General features: G+C 42.4%; 1 protein-coding gene and 1 pseudogene across 3 annotated transcripts in view; both read right to left on the minus strand.

Annotated features, from left to right (window-relative positions):
• Positions 1 to 27,488, minus strand: part of TDRD3 (tudor domain containing 3) — a 175,406-nt gene that overhangs the window by 60,883 nt on the left and 87,035 nt on the right. For all 3 annotated transcript variants that reach the window (XM_075562998.1, XM_075562995.1, XM_075562999.1), the window contains 5 exons: positions 20,540 to 20,611; positions 16,720 to 16,869; positions 11,390 to 11,530; positions 8,334 to 8,490; positions 7,455 to 7,580 (listed from right to left, as the gene is read on the minus strand). In XM_075562998.1, the coding sequence (XP_075419113.1) occupies positions 7,455 to 7,580; positions 8,334 to 8,490; positions 11,390 to 11,530; positions 16,720 to 16,869; positions 20,540 to 20,611 (646 nt within the window). The remainder of the gene's footprint in view (positions 1 to 7,454; positions 7,581 to 8,333; positions 8,491 to 11,389; positions 11,531 to 16,719; positions 16,870 to 20,539; positions 20,612 to 27,488) is intronic.
• Positions 1,237 to 1,355, minus strand: LOC142461932 (U6 spliceosomal RNA; annotated as a pseudogene).

A 27,488-nucleotide genomic window follows, 5' to 3' on the forward strand; every position in this document is an offset into this window, starting at 1 on the left:
ATCAGGCAAACAGAGGGCACTCGGTAAATATTGGTTAAAAGAAAGATGAAATTCCCCCAAAGCACAGACACTACAACAACCTGCACGTTTTTAATTGGTACATGCTCAGCACCGTTATCTCACTTTTGCTAAGGGTGCACGAGTGAAACAAAATGGTCTTTTCTAGTTTGCTTCCTGGGCAGGTTTGCACGAAAGTGCTCTGGTGTAGCGTTAGCCTGAGTTCGGGGAATCACAGGAAAAGACTGCACAACACAGGAAACAGAAGCTTAAAGCAAGCTGTCGCTGATCTCCCAGAAAGGATGTTAGCTGAAAGCCAAATAAATAGTTCGCCCACCATCACGGTCACGTTTAAACATGCTTTGTCTGAAATAAACCCACGCATGTATAAGCATGTATAAGCTGGAATGCTAGTAATAATACTATGTAACTTCCCCTCATGAACAAGTTAATAAACACGCCTTCAGTGAATAGAGAAGTGAGAAGCCATTCGGAAGGCCGCTGAAAGCGAAGGATGAACAATAAGCCGTCTAACACTAATCCTGGCATCATGTACGCCCCGCAAGGAGGAAAGAACAAGGCAGCAAACTAGCCAGGGAATGATGGGTGCACACAAACGCATCCCATGAGAAAATGCTCTTGTCAAAGTTACAGCCTGAGTTTTCTCATTTTTCTAGCACGGTAAAATTGAGGTGATGACACAGAGCAACAACGCTAGGAACCGTGCAGCGGACCAAGGGATGCACTGGGGAAAGAGATACGAGAACGCACAGATGAGATCTTCCACTCAATCCGCAGCCTGGTTTAGCAAATACATGTACAGAAATGCAGAGAAGCAAGCTTTCAAGCAGGGCTCCCAGAATCCTACAGTGGCTCCCAGTCTTCCTGCTTCCTGGTTACCTGGTGCCTGTGGAACACACACCACGCCAATGATCAGGCTGCATGACATGGAAAATGGGAAGCACTTCTGCAGATGTAATTGATCAGTTCGCTTTGTAATAATCAAAAGGGAGACTTTGTTGAGTAGGCCTGACCTATACAACTCAGTTCTCCAAAAAAGGGCCCACTTGTGAGACAGTCAATTTTCACTGTGTAAGCTACTGGACTGGTGGCCACCGGGCTACACAGCAACACACACACATCATGCTTCACAGCCAGGAGACAGAAGCGTGCTCACATCACTGCCTACAATCTCATCTAGCTCAAGCATCTCTTTTCTGAAATACAGTGGCTTTTGGTTTCTATATGAAACACTTCACGAATTTGCGTGTCATCCTTGCACAGGGGCCATGCTAATCTTCTCTGTAGCCTTCCAATTTTTTTCTTTGTTTTAGTATATGTGCTGCCGAAGCGAACACCAGTGGGTTTTTTTTTAATCCACAAGTTTCAATTTTCATGAAATGTGGACACCTCAAATTTGTTATAAAAGCATTGGTTCTCTGAGTTTATTTGATGTAAATCTAAGAGAAAACTGAATATAAAATTTTATTTGCATAGTTATTTGAAATATTAAAAAAACTTGCCACTTTAGGGCATATTTCTATTCTATGTTTAGAAGTTGCTAGGATAATCGACTGCAGATGACCTCGTTACAGGGTTAAACAACTGAAAAAGAGCGGACGCTTCTGAATTGTGGTGCTGGTGAAGAACATGAACTAGACCGGGGTGTCACACTGGCGGCCCCCGAGGTCATTTTTGGGGTCTTGCAATGCTCTGAAATTAAAGGAAAATAGAAATATAGTTATGAAGAAAAGAGTGCTTAGGGGAAATCGAGGCAAAACCATAAACACAATTCCCTCGTTAACCCTTAACTACTGGAGACGAGTGCACACGTGGCCCAGTGCCATTGCTGGGGGCCTGTGGACATGTATGAATGTGCTGACTCAGTTCTGGCAACGTTTGGAAGCCATATGTCTGCCACTCGCAGTATCACGTAAACAGATCCCAGTAGCGAAAAGGTTAAAAAGAGCACTCTGGGCTGTGCTGATATGATCATACCTCGCGGCAGCGCTAATTAACATTTTTAGAGGGAAGCCATTACCATTACGATTGTGTATCACATTTGTCAGCTGTCCAACATTTTGTGTTTTTTATTAGTCACTTTGTTATATTTTCTGGTCACAACATAAGAGGTCAGTGAAAACTAGTAGGAGGAAACCACTGGCAAGTTTTGGGTAAAAAAGAGTAATTTTAGTTTTATAAATACTTTAAATAAAATTAATGTTTAAATAAAAGCAATGATATAGTGGTTTAATTATCCTATCCATATTCCCGAATCCTCACTTCAAAACATAAACTTAACAACATTTGTAAATGTGATGTGGCCGCGTGCATCTTGCCTGTTGCACCCAATGGCCTGCGTTTTAGTTGAGTTTGACCCCCTGAACTAGACCACAGACGAGAGGTCGGGCGAACTTAGGCTTGCGAGCCATAGACCCACATGCCTCTCACTGTACGCACATGTGGCTCTGAAGTAAAACTGAAAATGAAACAATTATAGCTTCATGTAAAGGATAGTAGTAAGATAACGGTGATTTCATTTCTTTGTAATAATATGTTTATGCTTATCAAATAATTTTTAGGCTGCTGTGAGTGACAGGATTGGCTCTTCCTTTCCAAAGGTTGCCGACCCTGCCACAGACTATAGGAAGCACAAATACGTCTGACGGGGGAAGCACAGTCAAAATGCACCTGGGAGGCAGAGATGGGAGACTTCAGCTCACACACTGCAGACAGGCTATCAGGAGGGACCAACCACTGGAAGAGGACATCACGCTTGGTAAAGAACCAATGAAGAGGAGGAAGAACCCAGAGGACAGACTGTCACGGGGGCTGTAACATTGGGTTCAAACACAGCAACAGTTGTGGAAGTGGCGCAGAACCTAGCAGTGCTCCGTTCTGTTGTAGCACGGATCGTTATGAGTCAGAATAGACTCAATGGTGCCTACCAACAATTCACTTAGAAAAAATATGTATGTATCATTACATAGTATCGATGCTTTCCCTAAATATACTACAAAGAAGTGGAGGGCATCTCCACTCACTGTGAAACATTTTCATATAATACAGAATCTGTAAAGAAAGAAGAGCTACCTGGATTGGGAGACTTAATATAGTTAAGATGTCAGTTCTGCCAAAAGCACTATATAAGTTTAATGTTATCCCGATACAATTACCATCATCTTTCTTCAAAGAAATGGGAAAACTGATTACCAACTTCATATGGAGAGGGAAGAAGCCCAGAATTAGCAGAGAACTCCTCAAGAAGAAGGACACCACGGGAGGGCTTGCTTTACCTGACTTTGGCACATACTATGCAGCCACAGTTCTCAAAACTGCATGGTATTGGTACAATGACAGATACTCAGACCAATGGAAAAGAACTGAAAACCCAGAAATAAAAGCATCAGCATACACACAGCTGATCTTTGACAAGGGCCCCAAAAATATCAAATGGGAAGCAGATGCCCTCTTCAACAAGTGGTGCTGGAAAAAATGGATATCAACATGCAGAAAAATGAAGCAAGACCCTTATCTCACTCTATGCACAAGAATAAACTCAAGGTGGATCACAGACCTTGAAGTTAAGCCCCAAACTATTAGGGCCATCAATGAGGGAATTGGGACCAACTTGAGAACTCTGGCACAGGGAATACATAAGCTATCAGACATAGGGAAGGACACAAACACAGAGGAGGCACAAATTGACAAATGGGATATACTGGAGATAAAACACTTGTGTACATCTAAAGAATTCACCAAGAGAGTAATAAGAGAGTCCACAGACTGGGAAAACATCTTTAGCAATGACACATCAGACAAAGGCCTTATTACTAAAATCTACAATACTCTGCTAGCTTCCAAAAAGAAAAAAACCAATAGCCCACTTGAAAGGTGGGCAAAGGACTTGAACAGAAGTTTCACAGGGGCAGAAATCCGAATGGCCAACAAACATGAGAAAATGTTCCCGATCTTTAGCCATAAGAGAAATGCAAATTAAAACAACAATGAGGTACCACCTGACACCCTCAAAGGTAGCCCAATTCAAAAAATCAGAAAGCAACAAGTGTTGGAGGGGCTGTGGGGAGACAGGAACTCTCATCCACTGCTGGTGGGACTGTAAGTACATACAGCCACTATGGAAATCAATCTGGCGATACCTAAAACAGATGGAAATAGAGTTACCATATGACCCAGCAATCCCCCTACTGGGCATATACCCAGAAGAGGGAAGAAAAAAAACCAAGACCAGACATCTGTGCTCCAATGTTCATTGCGGCACAGTTCACAATTGCAAGGAGTTGGAAGCAACCCAAATTTCCATCAACTGACGATTGGATTAAAAAACAGTGGTATATACGTACAATGGAGTACTACACATCACTAAAAAGCAGTGATGAAAGTATGAGGCACATAGCGGCATGAGAAGAACTGGAGGAAATCATGCTAAGCGAGGTAAGTCAGGCACAAAAGGACAAGTACAACATGAGCCCACTGAGGTAAGAATTAAAAATTTTTTTAAAAAGCAAAAGTGGCATATGGGAAAAAGCTACAGTATACAAACATTTTAGGGGTGAAGACTGTGTAGTATGGCAGAGACCAGACCAAAATCAGGGATGCACATGGTAGACAATGGTGGAGGAGGTGGGGAAAGGAAAACAAAAGGATGAATATAAGGAAGGGGAGTGGAGGCATGGGGCACTAATCCACCCAAGGGGAGGGTATTGTTTATATCTCCACAGGGAAAGTGGGACCAGACTACAACCCAGTGCCGCAAGGTGTGAATGCAATATCCCGGCGTGGAGAAGGGAACCAGTGGAGAGGTCTGGGAGACTGGCCTCAGCACCATAAATTAAGTGGATTCCTGCCCCTCCCCCGAAAAGAATTTGTTCCAAAGGACGACATTGACTCTACAGCTCCGGGAGATGGACATATCTGATCAGAGCACACAGGAGCAGACGAAGGGGCAAGAGGAGACAGTGGAACACAGCCAGGCCCACCAGGCCGTGATGATGATGTTCCTGAGTAGAGCAGCCAGTCCACAGAGAAACAACATGGCTGGCCCCACTATGTGACATGATGCCCCTCAGTGACTAAGGGCGATACAGAGGACAGCACCGGAGACACAGTGTGGGAATTGCACCTGACCTGATTCCACCACACCGAGGCAAAGCGCTGGGGGAGTGCAGCGGAACAGTGGGGGAATGGAGTGGCAAGGTCCCCAAGGAATGCTGAAAGTGGACTTTGGGGCCAGGGCATGGTGCCCCAACAGACTGGACTGGAAAACGCTCCTAAGGGCCAGCAAATGATCCTTGAACGAACTACAGCTTTTCTCTTGTGAAGTGTTTTGTTTTGTTCTTTGTCAGTGGTTTGTTTTTTTGTTGTCTGGTTGTATACTGTTGCTTTGTTTTCCTCTGTCTTGTTTTCGTGCATGTTAGTGTCTCCACAGGTCTGTCTGAATAGGACAGGCTGGATGAATTATGTGGAGGAAAAATAACGGGACCGACAGTTCCGGGGGGACTTGGGGTTGGGGGTAGGGGGAGATAAGGAAGTGGTGTTAACAAATACAGGGACAAGGGAACAACATGGGACCCAAAATGGTAGAGAGGGGGGAGTGGCAGGCCTGGTGGGGAATGATCAAGGGTAAGGTTGCTTAGAGAAGAGGTATACACTAGCCCAGGTGGGGATGGAGCATGGTAGTAGGGCAGGAGGAAAGTCAAGGGAGATGGAGGAAAGAGCTAGGAGTAAAAGGGCATTTATGGAGGTCTAGACAAAGACATGTACATGCAAATATATATAGGAGGATGGGGAAATAGATCTATGTGTTTATATTTATAGGTTAAGCATTAAGGTGGCGGAAGGACCTTGGGCCTCTACTCAAACACTCCCTCAATGCATGAATACTTTCTTTTATTAAATTGGAACTCTATGATGCTCACTCTCTCGACACAACTGCTGAAGCCAAAGTGGGTGAACAAGTAAATGTGGTGAAGAAAGCTGATGGTGCCCGGCTATCAAAAGAGATAGTGACTGGGGTCTTAAAGGCTTGAAGATAAAGCGGCCATCTAGCTCAGAAGCAACAAAGTCCACATGGAAGAACACACCAGTCTGTGTGATTAAGTGGTCCCAAAGGGATCAGTTATCAGGCATCAAAAAACAAAAAATCATATCATTGGCTGCACACCCACATGATAGGATCACTGAAGACAAATGGGTGCATAAGCCAATGTGGTGTAGAAAGCTGATGGTGCCCGGCAATCAAAAGAGATAGTGTCTGGGGTCTTAAAGGCTTGAAGGTAAACAAGCAGCCATCTAGCTCAGAAGCAAAAAAGCCCACATGAAAGAAGCACACCAGCCAGTGCGATCACAAGGTGCCAAAGGGACCAGGTATAAGGCATCATGCAAAAAAAAAAAAAAGATATATGTATATATATATGTGTGTGTGTGTGTGTGTGTGTGTGTGTGTATACACATACCATACTGAATGAAGGGGGAAGTGCAGAGTGGAGACCCAAGCCCAAGTGTCAGCCAATGGAGATCCCCTCACAGAGGGGTTTAGGAGAGGAGATGGGTCAATCAATCAGGGTGTGAGGTAGTGCCGATGAAGAACACAGCTTTCCCCCAGATCCTGGATGCTTCCTCCCCCCAACTACCATGATCCGAATTCTACCTTGCAAGACTGGATAGGGCAGAGGCTGTACACTGGTACATATGAGGGCTGCAGGCACAGGGAATCCAGGGTAGATGATATCTTCAGGACCAAGGGTGTGAGGGGCGATGCTGAGAGAGTGGAGGGTGAGTGGGTTGGAAAGGGGGAACTGATTACAAGGATCCACATGTGACCTCCTCCCTGGGAGAGGGACGGCAGAGAAGGCGGATGGAGGGAGACTCCGGATAGGGCAAGTAATGACAAAATAACAATGTATAAATTACCAAGGGCACATGAGGGAGGGGGGAGCGGGGAGGGAGGGGAAAAAAAGAGGACCTGATGAAGGGGCTTAAGTGGAGAGCAAATGCTTTGAAAATGATTGGGGCAGGGAATGTATGGATGTGCTTTATACAATTGATGTATGTATATGTATGGATGGTGATAAGAGTTGTATGAGTCCCTAATAAAATGTAAAAAAAGAAAGGAAAGAAAGAAAGAAGAGCTAAGACCGTGAGTTTCAAAATAAGTTACTTAGCTCTTAAGGTTTTCCAGGGTAGTTCTAGGCACAGTAAAGTTGAGAAACATAGCTTGGTGATATTATGTATCCGGCAGAGAACAGGATAAGTTATCATTAAGATCCTTAGAATTGAACCATTAAATTTTTCTTTTGTATTTGTGCAACAGATTTATAAACAAACACCCACAATATAGAGTCAGGCTTGCAGTTGGTCTAGTAAAACACATTTTGTTGTTTAATTCCAAATAAAGCTTGACCTTAACAAAAAAAATCTACTTTAAGTTAACCTACCTTCTATGTTCAAAGTTCCCATCTTAGACTCTAAGAAATCAAATAACGTGCTCGGTGCTGACGGCCTTGCGTTCCCCAGGTCTTCGTCCGCTTCAGCTCTTATCCGCCCCCTGCCTTTGCCTCTCCCTGCAGATTTTAAAGCAAGACATATGTACTGTGTACGTCAGAACAAAGGGAGAAAATACACCGAAGTCTACTCAGCAGTCACCTGACATAGGATTTCATGTATGCACATATCAGATCAGATGACTCATAATAAAAAGATGTTCAAATGATTATACTACAGCACTTTCAATCTTCCAAGTGATGGATCCAGGAAATTAAATTTATTCATGTAAGTTGGTTTAAAGGAAAAAACAATTCATCCTTACAAAAATTTACTGTAATGGCTGTTGTTTTGTTTTTTAAGAAAATATGCAACTGGAACTTTAAAATGCGCACACACGCGCACACACACACACACACACACACACACACACACACACACTGCCTATGACCAATCACTGGTTAAGGCACTTTTGCAGAGACATGTAAAGCGATGTTCTTGTTCATGTTCACTTGCTTCCTGGAGGCTCAGGTATGTATACAAGTGGCATACTTTTGCCGGGAGTTCACAGAACTCTTCCTCTATCATTCCTCAAATCTCCACCACAATCCTGTCAAGTCCGTCTCTACTAGAGCCACCTTACAAAAAGGTGAAGCCACTGAGTCTTAGAGTAAGCTTCACACGTCTCTGTGGTGCCTAAACAAGTGATTCTTCCACTTAACACCACGTTAAATAACGTGATAGCCTGCCCACGAATCACTCCCAACATCGGTCCGTAACAGATATTCCTCTGAAAACCAAACAATAGGGACACACTGCTTGATGTAAGATACCTCTCGGGGGCGGACCCGTAACAGGTTTCTGTTTATTGCTATTGAGAAGCACATTCAAGGCGGCCTCTAGGTTGTTGCCGTTGTCCATGAGAGCTTGCCTCGATGCTTCCTTACTGAAGCCCATTTCTGTGATGTGCTTCAGGGCCTTCTCATCGACCTGTACGCAGGGAAGAGAAAAGTCATGCTGATGGCCTATAAAGAATGCAATATTGTATTATATACTTGGCTTTTAATAAAAATTACAGCTTATACTTCTGGAAGAGCTGCCACACTGGTACAATATTCACTGGCTGTCCTATCACCTAGCGGAGAAGGAAGAATCTGCATGGTATGTGGAGCTGTGCCCTGAGTACTCCGCCACTTGCCCGGTTCTATTACAAATGCAAAAGAAAAGGAAGGGAAATGTCAGAATAAGACCTTTGAAAATGATAGAGGCAGTGAAGGGGAAACTGCCTAATGAAGATGTTTCATGGCTGACACTTCTCCATCCTAGAAAGGAAATGCTGTCATTTATATAGCATCTCTCCAGAAATGTAAGGAATGTGCTGAAGCTAGAAAACAGTACCTCCTCTGCGCGCCTGCGGTTTCTTCACTTGCCCTCACTGCAGTCCCTGCTCTCTGTTAGGAATCACGCCTGCAACCGTCGGACAGTCAACTAGGAGAGTCCACTTGACAGAGCCCAGGGCCCCAAACCTCGAAACTAAACTGAATCCAAGAACTCCTGCAGTCACACAGACATATCCCATAAACAGATTTCTTGGAAACCACAGTAGCTGAGAAAGCTGTATCCTTAACATTTGTAAATCTAAGACATCCTCTTGCTATCACACTGCTTCATTTCATAATGAAAAAAAGAAAATGTGTGGATTCCTGATATGAGCACTTCTCATATTGCTCCAATGAGCCCAAGATTTTCCCTTCAGGGGTGCCTGCCCACCTTTTACTCTGACATCTTTTCACGCTCATAATACTCTTCATCTTGCCTTCGGACTCACTTCATTTTTAAATCCCGCTCGCTAAAATTAAGCTATTGTTGCTTCTAAAATGTTTCCATCAAATATTATGACACATCTGATTCCTCTTCCAGCAACTCTTGAATTTATACCAATTTTCAAAAAAGGAATCATAAGGTGATAGGCCCACGGAAGAGGAAGCCTTGCCCATAGTTATAAATGGTTGGGCAAGGGATCGCAAGGGGCTTGCTTCTAATAAAGGAAACATAAATTAAAATCCAAAATTACAGAAAAGAGATCCTTTTTTGTTTTCCCAAGAAATGTCCCTTTCCTTTCTTTGGATTTTTTGTGTGTGTCTAAGATGTGGTTCATGGAACACTTGTAGCTCTTAAGAAGAAGTGAAGAAAATCAAAAAGAAGCCCACCCAAATCCTGACATTGCTAGGCCATCAACCCACCTTTGTACTCACCTACCTCTGGGTTAGACAGAGTGACTGTCTTCTCTGCTACAGCTGCAACAGAAATACCACAACTTGGTGGCTTTAACAACCTGATACCTTTGCATTAAGGAGTTGACACACAGAGAATACGATATATCCCATAAACTGTCAATGGAACAAAGAAATTTGTCTTGGAGTAAGTGCTGGCAGAACATTTCTCAGACAGGAGGATGCGAGACTTCATCTCATGTTCTTTGGACATGTCATAAGGAGGGACCAGTCCCTAGACCATGGCATCGTGCTTGGGAGAGTAGAGGGGAGCAACAAGAGGAGGTTCCTCCATGCCACGGAGTGTCACAGTGGTTAGAGCACCGACTCAAACACAGCAACAAGTGTGGGGGTGGCTGGCGCCAGGCAACATTTTGTTCATCGCACATGTGGTTGCTATGAGTCAAACCCAACTTAAGAGCGCTTAACAACAGCAAAGACGAGTACAAAGGGAATTTATCTTGTCAGCCGCTACCTGGTTACAAGTCTGAATTTAAGGAGCTTATTTTGGAGAAAGCTTTCTCTTTGTAGGCTCTCAGGAATGGTATCTGTCTCCTCGGTCTCTAGTTCTTAACTCCTTAGATTTCTCCACATGGTTTGGTATCAATCTTTGCCCATTTCTGCTTGCTTGTCCTGATCTGCTGTTTTTATCTGTTGGAATAGAGAAGGCCTCCAAACCCATACTGCACTAATCCTGTCTCACTGACAGAACCTAGTCAACCTCTTCCCAGAGGCGACATATACCAAGAGGCACAGAAGTCAGGCTTTACCATGTATAATGTGGGGCATAAAAATCAATCCACAACCATGACAAATCTGTTCTAGGCAAACTCATCCGGACATTTAACCATCCCTCACTGCCATCAAGTCAGTTCTGGCTCATGGCAACCCTAAGAGGGCAGAGCAGAACTGTCCCCGCGGGCTCCGAGACCACAGCCTCATCCTTCTCCCCAGGAGCAGCTGGGGTTGCCATTAGTGGCTCAACACACAACCTGCCATGCCACCAGAGTTCCTCCAGGGACCCTCTAAAGATAAGGAAAATGCATTTGTCCTGTTTCTGTTACACTTGAGGGCAAACACTTAACTAGTGCATCATATCAATTTTGACTCCTCCATTTAGCTTTTTTAAAAATCCACTTATTTTGCAAATGAGTCCCAAACATCCATACAATTGTTTCCATTCCCCCCAACACCAAAAAACAAAAAGGCAACAACAACAAAAATGAAACTTAAAGTAAAAACCGAGAAAAGATGTGGGAAGGGCAGTGAAGGACTTTGGAGAAGTAGACAATTATTATGTTTTTGATGAATCATCTTTTAGAATATAATTTCCACTGAGTATCTTCAATTAAATTTGATACATTTTTCATGACTCCAATCCAAAAAACATTATTCAGACATTAGAAATTTAAATGAAATGGAGTTTTAAGTACATTACTTTTCAAACAATTCGAGTTTTTCATGAGGGACTTGTAGTCCTTATTTTTTTTAAAGGGCTTTTTTAGGGTTGTAACATCTACTGATGTCATTGGGGACTGTGGAAAGGAGTAGCCAGCATCAAGGCTAGAAAAGCTAGAGACGGCTAACTAACGGGGTGGATAGGGCTTTAGCCTTACCAGTTCCCTGTAGACACCTTCAGGTCGCCCCTCAGGCTTGGCTGACTTTTCTTTCTGTGAAACTTCCCGATTTCGGTTCCCACCAGTGCTCATGTTGAGATTACTTCTGGCACTGCCACCTCCTCCTCCAAATGTCTTGGTCTTTAGACAAGAGAAAGATACAAGTGGTAGATGCAAATTGCATTTTACATTGCTCTAAATATTGAGCTATCACTAAAAACATCTAGGAGAACGATGGTAGTTCAAAGGTTCCTAAAACTTACAATGAAATGTTAGCATATACTTTTTACACAGCACAAGTATCTACCAGTTCACCAATTCAGGCCAAGTAATAAGAAAATTGCAGGCAAAAACATCTTTAAACCCCCTAAGGTAATTAAGAATAAAAAAATACAAAATAAAGTAAAATAATGTCAGTATTATGCAGATTAGTTGTCAAAATAATTCTAGGGTAAAATATTTGGTTGATGTGATTATATCAGGGTCAGAGCTCCACCTGCCTGGAAAGGATGTTTCGAGAGGCCCACAGCCCATCAATCAGTTAAATTATGTCCACGGTCTAATATTATACTTCTATGATCTTAGAAAGTGAATGTATTATAAAATAATATAAAATTCAACATTTAATCAAAACTCTCATTATCATTTTATTTTTTCATTAGTTACATCATAGGCTATTTTTTGCAAAGGACATCGCATTTCGTTTTATTATTCTGCGTGATTATAGAAAGGGCTTCCAAACATTTGGAGAAAATTCCCATGATGTTTTTAAAACAATTTTTCCATGAGCTTTTTTGATACCACCAGGTGTTTTACTTTGGAATTTTGTGCTTAGTTATTTCGTCTTGTTGTTGCTGGTTAGGAGCTGTCAGGCTCCTTCTAGATCCCCGCCACCCTCCGTACAACAGAGCCGAGCCTTGCGCTGTCCCGCACCATCCTCAGAACCGGGCTAGGCCTGTGCTCCCCGTTGCAGCCACTGTGCCAAGCCAGCCTGCTGGGAGCTTCCCTGGAGAATAGCTCACGCACAGTAACACATTTCGTTTTTAAAAATCATACTTGATCACACAGTCTACTTTCCTATAAATGTTTGACAATTAAAGAATCATAATCTTTTCGACCTAAAACAGTGTTTCCATTTATATGTTAGAAAGTAGGCGGAGGCTTAAAGATATAAAATGAACATGCCCAAGGTGTGGTGGTTACATAATTTGGTGTCAATGGGAGGATTAAGAGGGTAGAGGTGGAGTCTAGTCTGTCAATCAGGATATAGCCAATGAGGCCTCTGTGTGGGCAAGGCCTTCTCCTGGGGATTCTGGGAACTCTTGCATTTCCTTCTTGGAGGTGAGAGACTCTCTTCCTCTCCCTCTCTCTGTCTCTGTCTCTCTCTCTCTCTCTCTGCTCACTCACTCACTCACACTCCCTGGGAAACATCCCTGTGTTAAAGACACATGAAGAGAGGCTGAGGAAGACAAACCTCTGGAGCCGGAGAAGCCACATGGAGAGCCTTGCCAGCGCTGAGATGCTTACCACACCACTGGGTCCACAAGACTTCCCACTCAGTGGTCTCTGATCTTTCTGCATTCGGCATGATTACATGTGTTTCATGCATCTGAAGAGGGCTTTACAGATTGGTATCGGACTTATGGGCTAATATTGGAATTTATCTGGACTGGGATGTTTTATAACTGTTCTTGTATGTAAAGCTCTTTCTTATACACACGTGAGTCTCTATGGATTTGTTTCTATAGTCGACCCAGACTAACATACAAGGTTACCCATTGATAGTTCTGTGACTAAATCTTGGTGCAATACAGCAGAAGATATGTAATATTTTAATCTGGCTGTCTGAACACCAAAGTCACAGTGGAACTGTTATGCAAATGTGTATTATGACTACCGATTTAAAAGGTATTTGGATTTGGTGGATTCTATTGCACAGGACCAAGCGATGAACTGAAACTATTCGCTTGGCAAGTATTGATAGAAAATTTGTGGATTTGATAAAGTGGCTGCAACACAGAAGAACGATCGTGAGGATGGGGCGGGATCAGTCAGTGTTTTGCTCTTTCGCACGCAGGGTCACTCAATAGCACCTAACAACGACAGTAACAATGAGCATACATATGCACTAGGGGTCGTTTCACATGGCGTTTGAACTCGGTGAAAAAGGTGAGCACAATATTCCTGTGGGCTCTTCAGGTTGCCTGGCATCTCACTATCTTTCCCTAGACCATTCTCCCAATCTTTTAGACGACTGCTACTGTGGGCTCTTTTCACCCCAAGGTAACAAACACCTGCCATCGCATAGTTACTGATGGCCTTGCTTCCTTCCTCGCCAAGAAACAGCATGAAGCAGTAAGGAACTTGCAGATTCTCACACGTACCCACCACGATACCGCAAACTTGGTCTTTTTCTTAGAACCACCAGCCTCTGCATACCGCGATGTGAACATCGATAGAAATGTACAGCGCCAGGCAGGAAGACTTCTCCAGTGCTCCATTCTTCTTCTGTCCACATCTGACATGATGTCCCACAGCCTTGATACAGTTTTACATGCTTTCCTCTGTGGTGAACGCTTATATATTCGCTTCGTTTTTATATTCTCTCACTGGTCACTCTTGGCGGGTCCGACTGCTTCCATCCGTCCCCGTATGGTCTCAATGCCACACTGCTCATGCCTGGCCTCCTTCTCATCTCCATGGACACTCATTCTTTTAGGGATCTCCTTTGGTCTCAGTTTTAAGTGCCATTCATATGCCTGCTACTCTCAAATGCATTCTATATTTATATGCAAATAACACGTGTCACATACATTTTTGCCAACCCATTAACTGCTACCCAGCACTTTAGGGACATATTGATTTTATATTTCTTGAAATTTAATCCAAAAGTATTGAAGGATGAAAAGTGACATACAATATTTAACTTTTGTTACCCCCCTGACAAAGTATGGCCACTATGAGGCAGTGGGCTGCCATGCTGAAATCAAAGATGGTGGCAAAAGGGCCGGCGTGTTCTCAGAACACATCTCAGGCCTCAAGCGAAAAGAACAAGATGTTGTTTCTATTGTGTTGCTTTCATGGAAGCTTTAAAACTGAATCATAAGTTTAGATAATCAGTCTCTGAAGTCAACAAGCTAAAGTCCTCAGAAAAGACTGAACTGAGTTCTCATCTGAAAATAGCCATTCCAGTTCATTCATTGTGATCACTATCAAACTCCTGGCAGCCTTCTAAGTCCAGTCGCTCTTCTAGGACTGGAGCCACTGAAGGATCTCAGAGCTGCCTGCACACTCTTCTGTGTCTTCGGAACTGACCGTCTGAAAAGGTGTACGCACTTGGCTATGATCAACTATGACTTTTTAAATGAAGCATGGTCTAGTATGCTAATTACATTGCAGTACAACTCTCAAGGAGATGGACCGGCCCAGTGGCTGTAACAGCGAACACGACAGCCACCGTCCTGACGGTGGCAGGATGGGGACAGGCTTTGTTCAGCTATCCGTGGGGCTCAAAATGGAACAGTGTAAATCACAACAAATTTGCAATTACGGGTGAAGAAATTGATGTATATCCAATAGCCTTACTCTGAAACATCAGAACTTTAAGAGGTTTTTGGCAAAGAAGTAGCACATTAACTGCAAGCTGTGTGTGTGTGAAAGGCATTATTTTCATAAGTATTAAAACTGATTTTTTTAATGTGCCTTAGAATGGAAGCGCATACTAAAAAATAGTAGCCAGTTTCTTGTAAACTTTGAGTGGAGTGACCACCTGTACCAGATATGTTTTAAACCAGACAGTGGTTTCACACAGACAACCAATTATAATTTCACAGCAATCACATAAAATAGGACCCATTGAAACTTCATTTCATAGAAAAAAAAATCGAACAGGGAAAGCCAAAGTAAGTTATCCAAGCTTATCGGCTGGTAGCCTTGTGTTTCCAGGCAGTCTGATCCCAGACTCGTGTTCCTGATGACAGCTGGGTACCACCACAGGAAAGATCACCAACTTGAAGAACTCTCCTACGGAAGCTTCAAATTTCAGTGGGAAAGCAGCTGTTGACTAAGCGTCATTAGGGATTCTGAATCAAGAAAACTGTATTTCACTCTTAGTTAAGAAATGTGTGTGGAGGAAAAGTGAATATGCTAAAACATCTTCTCAAATACTAAAAATTTATAAATAACTCGAGAAAACAACCAAATGGCTTTCTCGTTTATTTTGTATTTTCTGCTAATACGGAACAAGTTTTTCTCTATTCTTAGTATCTGATGTGTTTTGTTTGTGCATGTATATATAAAAACATTTGCATAGGTATCCCTAGCTTTCTTAAAGTTTACTGTACATCATTTTGATTTCTGAAAGACCTACATTAATGCCTACTCTGGCTATGTGAAAGAAAATGGAAAAGGATTTTCATTTTTACAAGAGAAGACAAAAAAAAAAACCAACCTTTTTGCTCCGGACCCGGGTCTCCACTCAAGCTCCTGTCCCGGGTCCCCACTCAAGCTCCTGTATCGGGTCCCCACTCAAGCTCCGGCCCTGGGTCCCCACTCAAGCTCCTGACCCGGGTCCCCACTCAAGCTCCGGCCCTGGATCCCCACTCAAGCTCCTGACCCGGGTCCCCACTCAAGCTCCGGCCCCGGGTTCCCACTCAAGCTCCTGCCCCGGGTCCCCACTCAGCACCAAGCTGCCACTGACCACGGCTAAGTTAGCGCTATTTCAGATTGTACGTGTCACTGGGCATGTTTTGGTAAGCAATTCTGAGGGTCTGAGAACATGTAAAAATTGTTCCCATACAAATTATTGGTCATTGCTTCTTTTACACCATTTGACTTGTGAAAGGTCCCGTTGGAATGATCTACTCTTGGATAATGAAGGAAACCGTAATTCAGAAACTAAAAAGTTATTTTTCCCTCCATACTAAATGGAATTAAGAACACAAGCTGGCAAAATGTTAAGCCTGAACTCCCAGTTTACCCTCTTGGACTCCTCAGAACTCAGACCACAGGGAGAAGTTCCCCCGAAAGGGGCCCTCAGACCACACAGTGCGGGGACACCTGCTGCCACAACCAAGTGTGCGGCTCCCCATCACGAAGAAGAAGGGAGTGCCTTCCTGGGACTGCCCGGGTGATCTGAGAAAAAGAACACCGGAGAAAACGTGTAAGCTGACGCCCCGAGGTGGGAGGCACTTTCTAACCAGGGCGTGGGCAGAAGAAAAATGCCGGGGTGTGCTGCTTGTGTCATGCGAAAAGAAAAGGACAATGGTCAGGCATCTCAGCGGTCACACTGGGAAGAGGAAAGAGGGGCGCGCAGTGATTACGTTCCCTACTTCCTTGCTCTTGGCCACTTCTGCAATCGCTGCCGTCCTCTGCTTTTCGAATTCATCGTTATCGTTGGAAGGCTTGGCAGGCAGCGTAACTTGCAGTGTCTTTCTCCGATCAAGTTCTCTGCTATCCACTTGGGCGTGAGATACACACTTCTAGACATAATGAGTAAAAAGAAATCAATTCAGAAGCTCCAAAAAGACTCATGTTTTCTACTAAAAAGTATTATTTGTAAAAAGAAATGCTTACCCCTCTTACAACAACTCAGAGCTCACCAAAAGTTCAAATCCACCCCACAGATTTTAAAATAGCGGGGAAAAGGATTAATATAAATAAAACAAAGATAGCTGTCAGATATAATTAAAGCTATACCAAAAATATGACCGTCTAAAAGCAGATATAGGTTTAAAATACATATCTAGCTAACTGTTTAAAGTTTCCTTTTAGGATACAATGACTGAATATCTTTATTTTTAAACAATATATAATAGCCCATAAGAAGAAGTAAATGCAGTCTTTTAAGTAAATGCCTAATTTCCACTCTATATGAGGGCTGGAGAGTATGGTTGTTTTAATAATTAAAAGGATTTGCCTCGGCTTGTAAGGGAAAAAGTTAAAAATAAGCCCTCTCCCTATCAGACTGCAATGCATTTTGCTTTTACTCCCCTAACATCAATTCCAGATTGCTGCTGGCATTGCCACGAACTCCTGGGGGTGACGTGGTTATGTGTTGGACGGTGATCTCAGCTTCTGCAGTTTGAAATCACCAGCTGCTCCGAGGGTAAAAGACGGGGCTTTCTGCCCCGGTAAAGGGTCACAGTCTCGGAAACTCAAAGAGGCAGTTTGACCCTGTCCTCAACGGCCACTGTGAGCTGGCATCGACTCGCCAGCAGGGAGGTGCTTCTTTGGAGGGGTGTCTGGTGACACTATGGGTTAAGTGTTGGATTGCTAACCACATGCTGGCTATGCAACTCCACCAGCTAGTTACACCACGACAGAAAGATGAGGCTGTCCGGTTCTTTTAAGATTTAGTCTCAGGAATCCTATACAAGGTTGCTAACAGTTGGAATTAACTCCATCAGTGAGGCATTACTGCTAAAAAAATAAGGTCTCGATTCTAATCCAAGAAGTTAAAATCTCAACTCATTAACTTAAGTAACAGAAAACCATCTTCTCAAATTAACATGCTATCCAAACGAATAGTACAACCTGTGAGAGGTGGATCTCGATAGAACTGCCTGTTTTGCTGGGACCCCTAAGTTTCCATCCAGGATAGGGTGCAATCTTACCACATCTCTCATTCTGTATCAGTGGAAAATACTGGCGCTGCCCTTCTCGAGTGGGCATCCGTTTTACAGAGCGCCTGCCTGGCTTTTGCAGGCTTCCCCGCGGTGGATTCTCAACAATCTGCAGATAGCCTTCCTATTGATTCAACCATTAGTATTTCTAACTAACCCATATTCAAGGCAGAGACAGGCTGAACAGGAGTTTTTCAGAATGGGCACTATAAACAAGTAATATTATTGAACTACATTCTTTTCTATCGTAAGCCCCAAAAGAACATTTCAAAAATCTTGAAAATAATTAGATCACAATATTTTGTGGGAGAAAAAGTTTATTAAATCAAGACATCTATGAAAAAGAACTATCATTAAACAGTTTAATGGGAAATTACTTTCCTAAAAAGGGATCGTTCATTATTTCTCCAATATATGTGAATAGATTTTTTCTACTGAGTTTATTGTGAGGGTTTTTATAACACCCAGAGAAGAGAGAATATCAACAATGGATCACACTATCTTTTTATCTTGACTACCCTTTATCGTAAAATCCAGTGAAAATCAGCATATTTTAAAAATATATATTCCAAATAGCTATAATGCAATTATAACCTTAAATTAGATTTATAGGCACACTACCAAACTTTTTTTTAAGTCCAATCAACTGATGCTGCCTGCTTGTCATCTCAGCAACTTTGACACCAGTTAGAAAAGAAAAGTAAAAGCCATACACATGTCAAACCCCACGCACAGCCGTCCAGTCAATGCTGACTCGCAGCAACGCCCGGTGGGTTTCCGAGACTTCAACTGTTTACAGGGATAGAGAACTCAGTTTTTCTCCCGAGGAGCTGCTGGTGGTCTAGAATTGCAGACCATTCGGGATCCAGCCCAATATGTAACAGATATGAGGCTTAATTTCCAACCTGTTACATCGCCAACACATAACCACTGAGTGGCTTTTGAAAGAAAATAAAGAACAAATTCAGGACACATTACCAAATAACTAGATTCTGGTGGCCTACGATGAGGCACAGAGTAAGCAGCTTCAGAGATCATACTGGGACCCTTTACGGATAAGGAGCGGTCTGGAAGAAACTGCGGGGGATGGAAGCTGATGCTGATCACAAACAAGAAAACAAGGCACTGGTCAGCTGAGGAGCTGAGCAATGGGGAATAAGTGGGCAGAAAACATTCCGCTTATGTGGGAGAAGGATCGAGGCTGCGGTTGTGTTGCAATGCTGTGTTGCTGTCACTGAACTGGAAACACTAACTGGTAATGAAATTAAGTTCCTGATTGAGATGAGTATTGAAATCAGGAGAGAAGATCCAAGTTACAAGAACAGCTGGGTCAGCAGGCCCTACAGGGCCATCCTTCTTCCCTTTACGTTCATCTTGTTCCGTGCTACGTGGTGAAAAGCCGTTGCTACGAGGGGTCAGTGTCAGAGGAGAGCACATCAAGAGGACTGGCTACTAGGTTTCAATTCCTCAGGTGCAGGCGGACATAAGGGGGGAGCATATAAAGAGGTCTCTGTCATCGGTGCCTGGCAGCTTACATGTTCGCTCAGTGACGCACTGGTCTCCTGGGAGTGCCTTCAACCATTAAGGAGAAGATCCAACCACGCCAGCGGCCTTCGAGGGGATCTGCTGGGCCAGTCCAATTGAAGGCAGCCCCGAAGGTCACAGCGATTGCTCCTTAAGATGGTAAAGGGGTAATTTTGATAGCTTTTCTCAAAGGAGAAAAGTATAATCAAGAGGTCTTTTTATAGAATTTTTAGAAAATTAAAAAATGAATTGATGCGAAAACAGTTAAGAGAGCAGTGCTGGGATTCCCTTTTTCTTGTTGTCCTGGTCACTACAGGTGAACTACACTGTGCAGCAAGGCTGGGGGCCCAGAGCTCCCTCCTGACCCTCCAGCCTTCTCTTTGTTCCCAAACTCAAAGGACATTTCAAAGGAACACACCTGGAATCTCTTTATGGTCACAAGTCCCCTATGTGGCTGTGTAAACTGAAAAGTGCAGAATTCTCCAGGGAAGAATCGAAGAGACAGGAGAAGATGCTGTCAAATTCAGTAGACTGAGATGAAGAATACGGGGAGAAACAATAGCGTTGCAGTGGGATGTTTCTCTGAAATTAAGGTTATGGTGCTGTTGTAATCATTCTTTGACTTTGCCTCTTAAGGCTTAGCCTTCCAGGCCACTCTTCCTGTCGCTCCCTCCTTTGTTTTTAGTTCACAAATGAGAAACTACAGCCCGGCTTAGCTGTCATACTTCTGGATTTCTCTCTCCGTCTCGGCATGCTCTCTTAATTGGTTGAAAATTGCTCTTCAGTGTGGCTCTTAATTGCTTCAATCTTTCAGTCAACAGCTCTTGAGAAAAATCTACACCAATAATTAATTACAGTCAAATAACAAAACAATTATTATATTCCTTATACTTAATATATTGCCAGATAGCTCCCAAGACTCTAGCGCAGAACTAATCACAGGTTGAATACTAATGAAAAACTTTTAAAAATTAAATTCAACTCTCAATATAAAAGTCATTACCTGTCCAAAAGGCACAAATGGAGGCGGTCCACCTTCAGTTCCAATGTGGTTTCTATTATGCTTTGACAAGCTCTGTGAGAAAAGGGAGTCATTAAAACAAACAGTGCACAGAATCTCGCTTCCTTTAGATTTTCACACGGGAGAACAAAAACCCTACTTCAAATTAATTTAAGTTCCCTAAGACATTTCATTCCTAATTTCTGTAACTGAGCAAAGGCTATACCTGCTCACTCCTCTACCCCTACCAAAACACGCGTTTACGCAATTTTCAGAAACACAATTCAAACTGGTCCCTACAGAACAAACAGTTAAAAATAATAATAAAAACAGTCTCAGTGTACATCCTCTGGTTCCACCGGATTTGTAACGCAGAAATGGGATCATGATAGCATTCAAGAACTTGAGGAAAATTGTATGTTTCATCATTGCTAAACTGCATCTGACTGACTCATCTCCTCCCCACAGTCCTTCTGCAAGGAGATGTCCAATTTCCCACAGATGGACCCTGGGAACCCACTCCGCACTCCCCCTCATTCACAATGCTATGGTGTTGTTGTTTTTTGTCTTTGATGCCTGATGCCTGATGCCTTCTACGCTTGTGAACTCGCAGGCTGGTGTGGGCTCTGTTGTTTCTCAGTTAGATGGCTCCTTGTTTATCTTCCAGCCTGTAGAACCCCAGATTCTATCTTTTGACAGCAAGGCACCATCAGCTTTCTTCACCGCCTTTGCTTATGCACCTGCTTTGTCTTCAGTGATCGTGTCAGGGCAGGCTGGTCTGCTTCTTCCATGTGGGCTTTGTTGTTTCTCAGCTAGATGGCCGCCTGTGTATCTTCAAGCCTTTAAGAACCCAGACACGATATCTTTTGATAGCCAGGGACCATCAGCTTTCTTCACCACTTGTGCTTATGCACCCACTTTGTCCTCAGTGATCGAGTCAGATCAGGTTGGTGTGCTTCTTCCATGTGGGTTTTGTTGTTTCTCAGCTAGATGGCTGCTTGTTTTTTCAGGCTTTTAAGACTTCGGATGCTATATCTTATGGTTGCTTGGCACCATCAGCTTTCTTCATCACATTTGCTTGTGCACCCACTGTCTTCAGCGATCATGCCAGGAAGGTGAGCATCTCAGACTGCTGACTTGTTAGAACAAAGTGTTCTTGTGTTGAGAGAGTACTTAAGCAGGAGCCCACTGTCTATCTGTTTCCTTAATGTTAAACCTTTAAATAAATGTACACAGAGCTACTGGAAACATAGGGAATCCAGGACAGAGGAACCCCTCAGGACCAGTGGTGAGAGTGCCGATACCGGGAGGGTGGAGGGAAGGTGAGCGCGAAAGGGGGAACAGATTACAAAGATCTACATATAACCTCCTCCCTGGGGAAGGGACAGAGGAGAAGTGGGTAAAGGGAGACGTTGGATGGTGTAAGATATGGCAAAATAAGATAATTTATAAATTAATAATAATTTATAAATTATCAAGGATTCATGAGGAAAGGGGGAGCGGGGAGGGAGGGGAAAAAATGAGGAGTTGATACCAAGGGCTCAAGTAGAAAGCAAATGTTTTGAGAACGATGATGGCAACATATACACAAATGTGTTTGACACAATGGATGGATGGATGGATGGATTGTGATAAGAGTTGTACGAGTCCCAATAGAATGTTTTTTTTTTTAAGTCTCCACAAGAAGTTAACTCCAAGATAAAAAATTTTGGTAATAAAGATTTCATTATGAAGTATATTAAAGTAACAGCCTGACAAATGTCATCTGACTACTAATATTCAAACCTCAAAATTCTCTTTAAAATTAAACATTTGTGTATATATAATCTAATAACAAACACATACTAAACACATGGATAGTTCTAATTGTTATAGCTTATAATATGAAACTTACATCCATATTATAAACTATCAATTTCAATTATAGTAAAATCTTCTTAATATAGTCTTAGTTTCATAAAACAACATGCTTAAATTTTTGTTTGGGTTCTAAAATTAAAATAAACTTCTAAAAGTTCCCTGATTACAGTATATACCTGCTAACTCTTAATTTTAGGGTTAAAGAGATACTAATGCATTATAAAATTATAGGGGAAAAAGCTTAGTAAATGCACTTTCTGATACAAAGGTCTTCAGAAGGACTCCTTTTTGCCATGTAGTCCTCTTCTATACTTTGTTTCTGAAGAGTTAATAAATTATTAACCTTTTTTATTAATCATTTTATTGGGAGCTCTTACAGATATCAATACATTATCTCTTAAGCACTAGATGTATAACACAGTTTTAGGTTTTTGTGCATTTTAAACAATTATCATTATAAAAATATGTTTATAATATATTACAGAAAAATAATACTAAAGTATCACCATATGTACTTCCAGGCATATAGCAAAACATCAACATTATAGGAAAGCTATTATGCAGTTTATGGCCATTATATAAAGAACTGAGCCCTTTTAATGATGCTGTACAGATTAAAAGCACTTGGCTGCTAATTGAAAGGTCACAGTTCAAATCCACCATTCACTTCATGAAAGAAAAATATGGCAGTCAGCTTCCATAAAGTTTTACAGCCTTGGAAATACATTCCTATGAGGAAATTCACCCTGACCGATAGGGTGCGGGCAGAACCAGAAACAATTCAAGGACAGCGGGCTTGGGATGAGTAAGCAGGCCAAAGACAACAGGGGCATGCAGCTTACTGAGCAAAGAGTAAACCCTACTGGAGTACCACATTCCTGTACAAGCTGTCTATGTAATGAGAAGCTGAGTTTTTAAAATATCTGCAAACCCATAAATTTACCTGGGCACCCTTTCCTTGGTTATTCAGCAGACAGATATCAAAACCCAACACCTATGGGCATCGAGCCAGTCCTGACTCACGGAGACTCCTGTAGAACTAAGCAGCAGGTTGTCTACTCAGTGGCTGTGACCTTTCCAAGCAGATTGTTACACCTTTCTTCCAAAATGCCTTTGGGGGGATTGAAAACCCGCACCTTACCATCAGTAGGCGGGAGCTTAACTGACTGCACTAACCAATGACTCCTACCTATAAAGTATTTCAATTTATATTACAGGTCCTTAAGTAATTGAAAGGATTCCACAGGGTGTATACTTCTTGCCCTGACAACCACACTTAGCCTGCCTCAATACACAACTGGAAATCCGGACAACACAGACAACAGTTGCTTTCTGAGAAGGGAACGCATAAGATGGCTCTGGCGTTCTGCATGGGGGAGCGATGCTGACGGAACGACAGGGAAAGGTGAGGTGAGGACAGCAACATAAGACTGAGGAGGCCCCCGCAACTGGACGCCACAGGGCAGAGTCCTTCAGAGAGGAGCTCTAGAGATCTGTACCGGAGTTCCCTCGAAGAACAACGCTAAACAGACAAGCATCATGCAGTTGTAACGGAAGGATTCACACAGCACTCCTAGGCAGAGAGGCATTCCGGCTCGGAGCACCCAGACTAAGGACACCTTGGCGAGCGAGCATTTGGAGCTAAACAGAGAGCTAAACAATATGCCGAAGAAAGGCTGTCGGAGACAATTCTTTCAAAGCTTGAATATGTTCCTTGAGGAGATCAAGTTGATCCGTAAATGTCTTCCTGTGCATCCAAGCTAAATCCTCCACTCTAACGAAACGTAACAAAATCTAGGCATCCAAACAAAGCCTACTCAAAAACTCATTGTCCTGCAGTGGGTCAAACTAGTAGTACTTCTCCTCAAACAACTCCAAACTCCCTGCCATCAGTCAATCCTGACTCACAGCTACCCTCTAGGGCAGGGCAGAACTGTCCCTGGGGGTTTCCAAGACCTAAGTAACCCTGACGGGAACAGAACGTCTGTGTCTCTCCGGCTCCCATGAGAAAAAGAAGCACGACTTAAAATTATTTTAAAAACCAGTCAACAGAAGCTGAGTCACAAATGGAAAAAGGTGATTAACAACAAGAGTTTTACAGTTATTTTAGAGGTATTTAACCAACGGCATTCACACAGGGAGAAGAGAAGCCATTGAAAAAGAATCAGAGAGGAGTTCCAAAGAAAAAACTATGCGAGGTTTGCACTCTTGCTACGTGTCATCCCTCCCGTCCGGTACTCATCTGGATCACCCACTGGTGACAAAAGGAGACCGGGTGCTCAAAGCCCCTGGCTGCTCGCGGAAAGACCTGTATGCACACACCACTGTGTTCTGTTGTTACTTTTGGGTGGTTCACTGTTAGTGCACAGAATGAAAACCCCACTGGAAGGAATCAGGAGATTAGACAGTGCAGGAGAAAAGATCCTGGAGGCAGAGTAATAGGATGCACCCAAATGAAGTTAATACAAAAACCTTAGGGGGTGGGGGAGTGAACTAAACTTCAGTGGCTTGTCCAAAGCCAATAGTTGAACATTCATGGAATTGAAATCACAAATAAATAAGAGAGTGGAAGAAGGTATAGGGAAGAAAAATAAAATATTAAATGTCAAAATTATATAAACTTGAATGACAAGAGCCCAAAAATGAAGCTCAGTGAATATGAGTCGGATAAAAGAACACAAAAGCCATACCAAGTAATATCACAACCACACAATCACATTTTGGGAGTCTTAAAATTAGACAGAGAAAAGACAGAGTGCAGACAGAGGATGGCTACAACATAAAATGGTTTAAGGGAAAAATAAATAAAAGACTAAAATGCTTCACAGCTAGCAGATGTGAACTATACAAACTATAAAGAAGAAACCTAATGTTTGCAAAGGAACAGAAAATGCCAGATGTAGGAAGTGGGGACAGATATAAAGCCGGCAGTCCGAAACTACAAGCAGCAGCTCTTGCGCCCATCAGCATTCACAGCCGCAGAAACCCACCAGGGCAGTCCTGCCGTCTCTGGATCCTACAGGGTCGATCTGAGTCAGAATCGACTAGGTGGCAGTGAGGTTTGTTTTTTATAAGTGACATGCAGTAAAGCCTACAACAGCCAGTCCTGAGTAAGGCAGAAACCCGTCCAAGAAAGAAAACCCAAAATATTTTCCACTTGTGGAAAGCATTCACCAAAAAACAAAACGGCATGTAGCGGGTAAGTCCAACAGATCATAGATCATATAAATCAGACAGGCACGCACACAAAATACTTAATTCATTCGAAGCAAGAGAAGAAAAATAATAATCCAAAGTAGATGGGTTAAATAGAAGCAAAATATATAGCAAGATAGTGGATCAGGACTAAAGTAAGGAAGAGCCCGCATCACATCTCTGAAACATAATACTGCAGGTTCTAACCAAGCAGGCAGGAGAAAAAGAAGAAATCCAAGGGGCAGCTAGGAAAGGGAGAAGATGTAATCGATAAGAACAGCCTAAGGAAGACACACACACATTAGGGTTTAAACAAGTTAAGCAAAGTTGAAGCATACAGGAAATTAACAACCCCAAACAGATAAAATTACATGAATACAATTAAATGTACAACAAAACAAACAACAGAAACAAAATACTTTTGCCATCACGCTGATTGCAGAACACAGCAAGTCTACTGGACAGAATAGAGCTGCAACTGAGGGTTTCCGAGATTGTACGGCCTCATGGGAGCGTTCCCCTCCTGCCCCTGTAGAGCAGCCAGCTAAGAGTCTAATCGTAGGCGTCTTCAAACTGCGGCCCGCGGGCCACATGCAGCCCGCCGAGGACATTTATCTGGCCTGCCGGATATGTGCAGTGTGCATACATTTGTTCATAGTTTAGTTTTAAACTATAGTCCGGCCCTCCAACGGGTCTGAGGGACAGTGAACTGGCCCCCTGTTTAAAAAGTTTGAGGACCCCTGATCTAATGCTCAGCCCATGGCACGACCAAGGCCTCTTTGCATGCACAATAATTACTCAACCAAAAATGAAATTTTATAACAGTATCAAAAAGAGTAAAGTATTAGGGATTAATTTAGTAAAAGTACAAAACCTATAAACTTCAGATGACCAAATCAATTAAAAGATACCCCAAGTTCATGGATTAGAAGACTGAAATTTCCCAAGATACCATTAACCCCCAAACTGACCTAGGATGATTTACTGTAATCTCTATACACAAATCTGAGTTCCAAGTTGGTTTTTTTTAAAAAAGCTGACCATTAAATTCAGTTGAAAGTATGAGTGTCTTGAAATAATCCAAAACACTCTCAGAAAAGAACAAAGCAGGAAGACTTACACTCCTGATTTCAAAATGCATCCCAAAAATAAAATAATCAAAACAAAGCGGTGCGTCCAGAGGACAGGTATGTAGATCAGTGAAAGTGAGAATTCAGAAATACACACGCATATTTCTGATCAATGACTTTCCACAAGCATATCAAGATAATTCATGGGAACATAATAGTCTTCTCATTCACTGGTGCGATGAAAATTAGAGAGCCACATACTAAAGAATTAAGATCAGATGCCTGCCTCAGAAAATATGCAAAAATTAACCCAGAAGGGACCAAAACCACATACAAAAGTAAAAAATTATAAAACTTTTGGAGAAAGTATAGGTGTAAACCTTCATGACCTTGCATTAAGCAATGGTTTCTTGGATCTGACCCCCAAAACAAAACCACAAAAGAAAAAATTAGATAAAGGGGACTTCAGCAATACTAAAAATGTTATTTCTCCACAGGGCATCATTAAGAAAAGAAAAAGACACTCCCAGAGAACATGAGAAAGTATCTGCAGAACTCGTATCTGGAATATAAAATGAATTCTTCCCACTCAATAGTAAGACAAACAGCTTAATTAAAAAGTAAGAAAAATGTGAATAGACATAATTCCAAAAATATATACAAATGGCTGGTAAGCACATAAAAAGATATTGAAGATCCATGACGTCATGAGAGAAATGCACTTCAAAATACTATAAGACAAATATTCACACCCACTAAATAAACTATGATCAAAAAGACATTAACAAATGTGGTTAAGAATGTCGAGAAATTAGATTCCTCATACA

Source organism: Tenrec ecaudatus, chromosome 11 (genome assembly GCF_050624435.1).
Source record: "Tenrec ecaudatus isolate mTenEca1 chromosome 11, mTenEca1.hap1, whole genome shotgun sequence".
Taxonomy (NCBI): domain Eukaryota; kingdom Metazoa; phylum Chordata; class Mammalia; order Afrosoricida; family Tenrecidae; genus Tenrec; species Tenrec ecaudatus.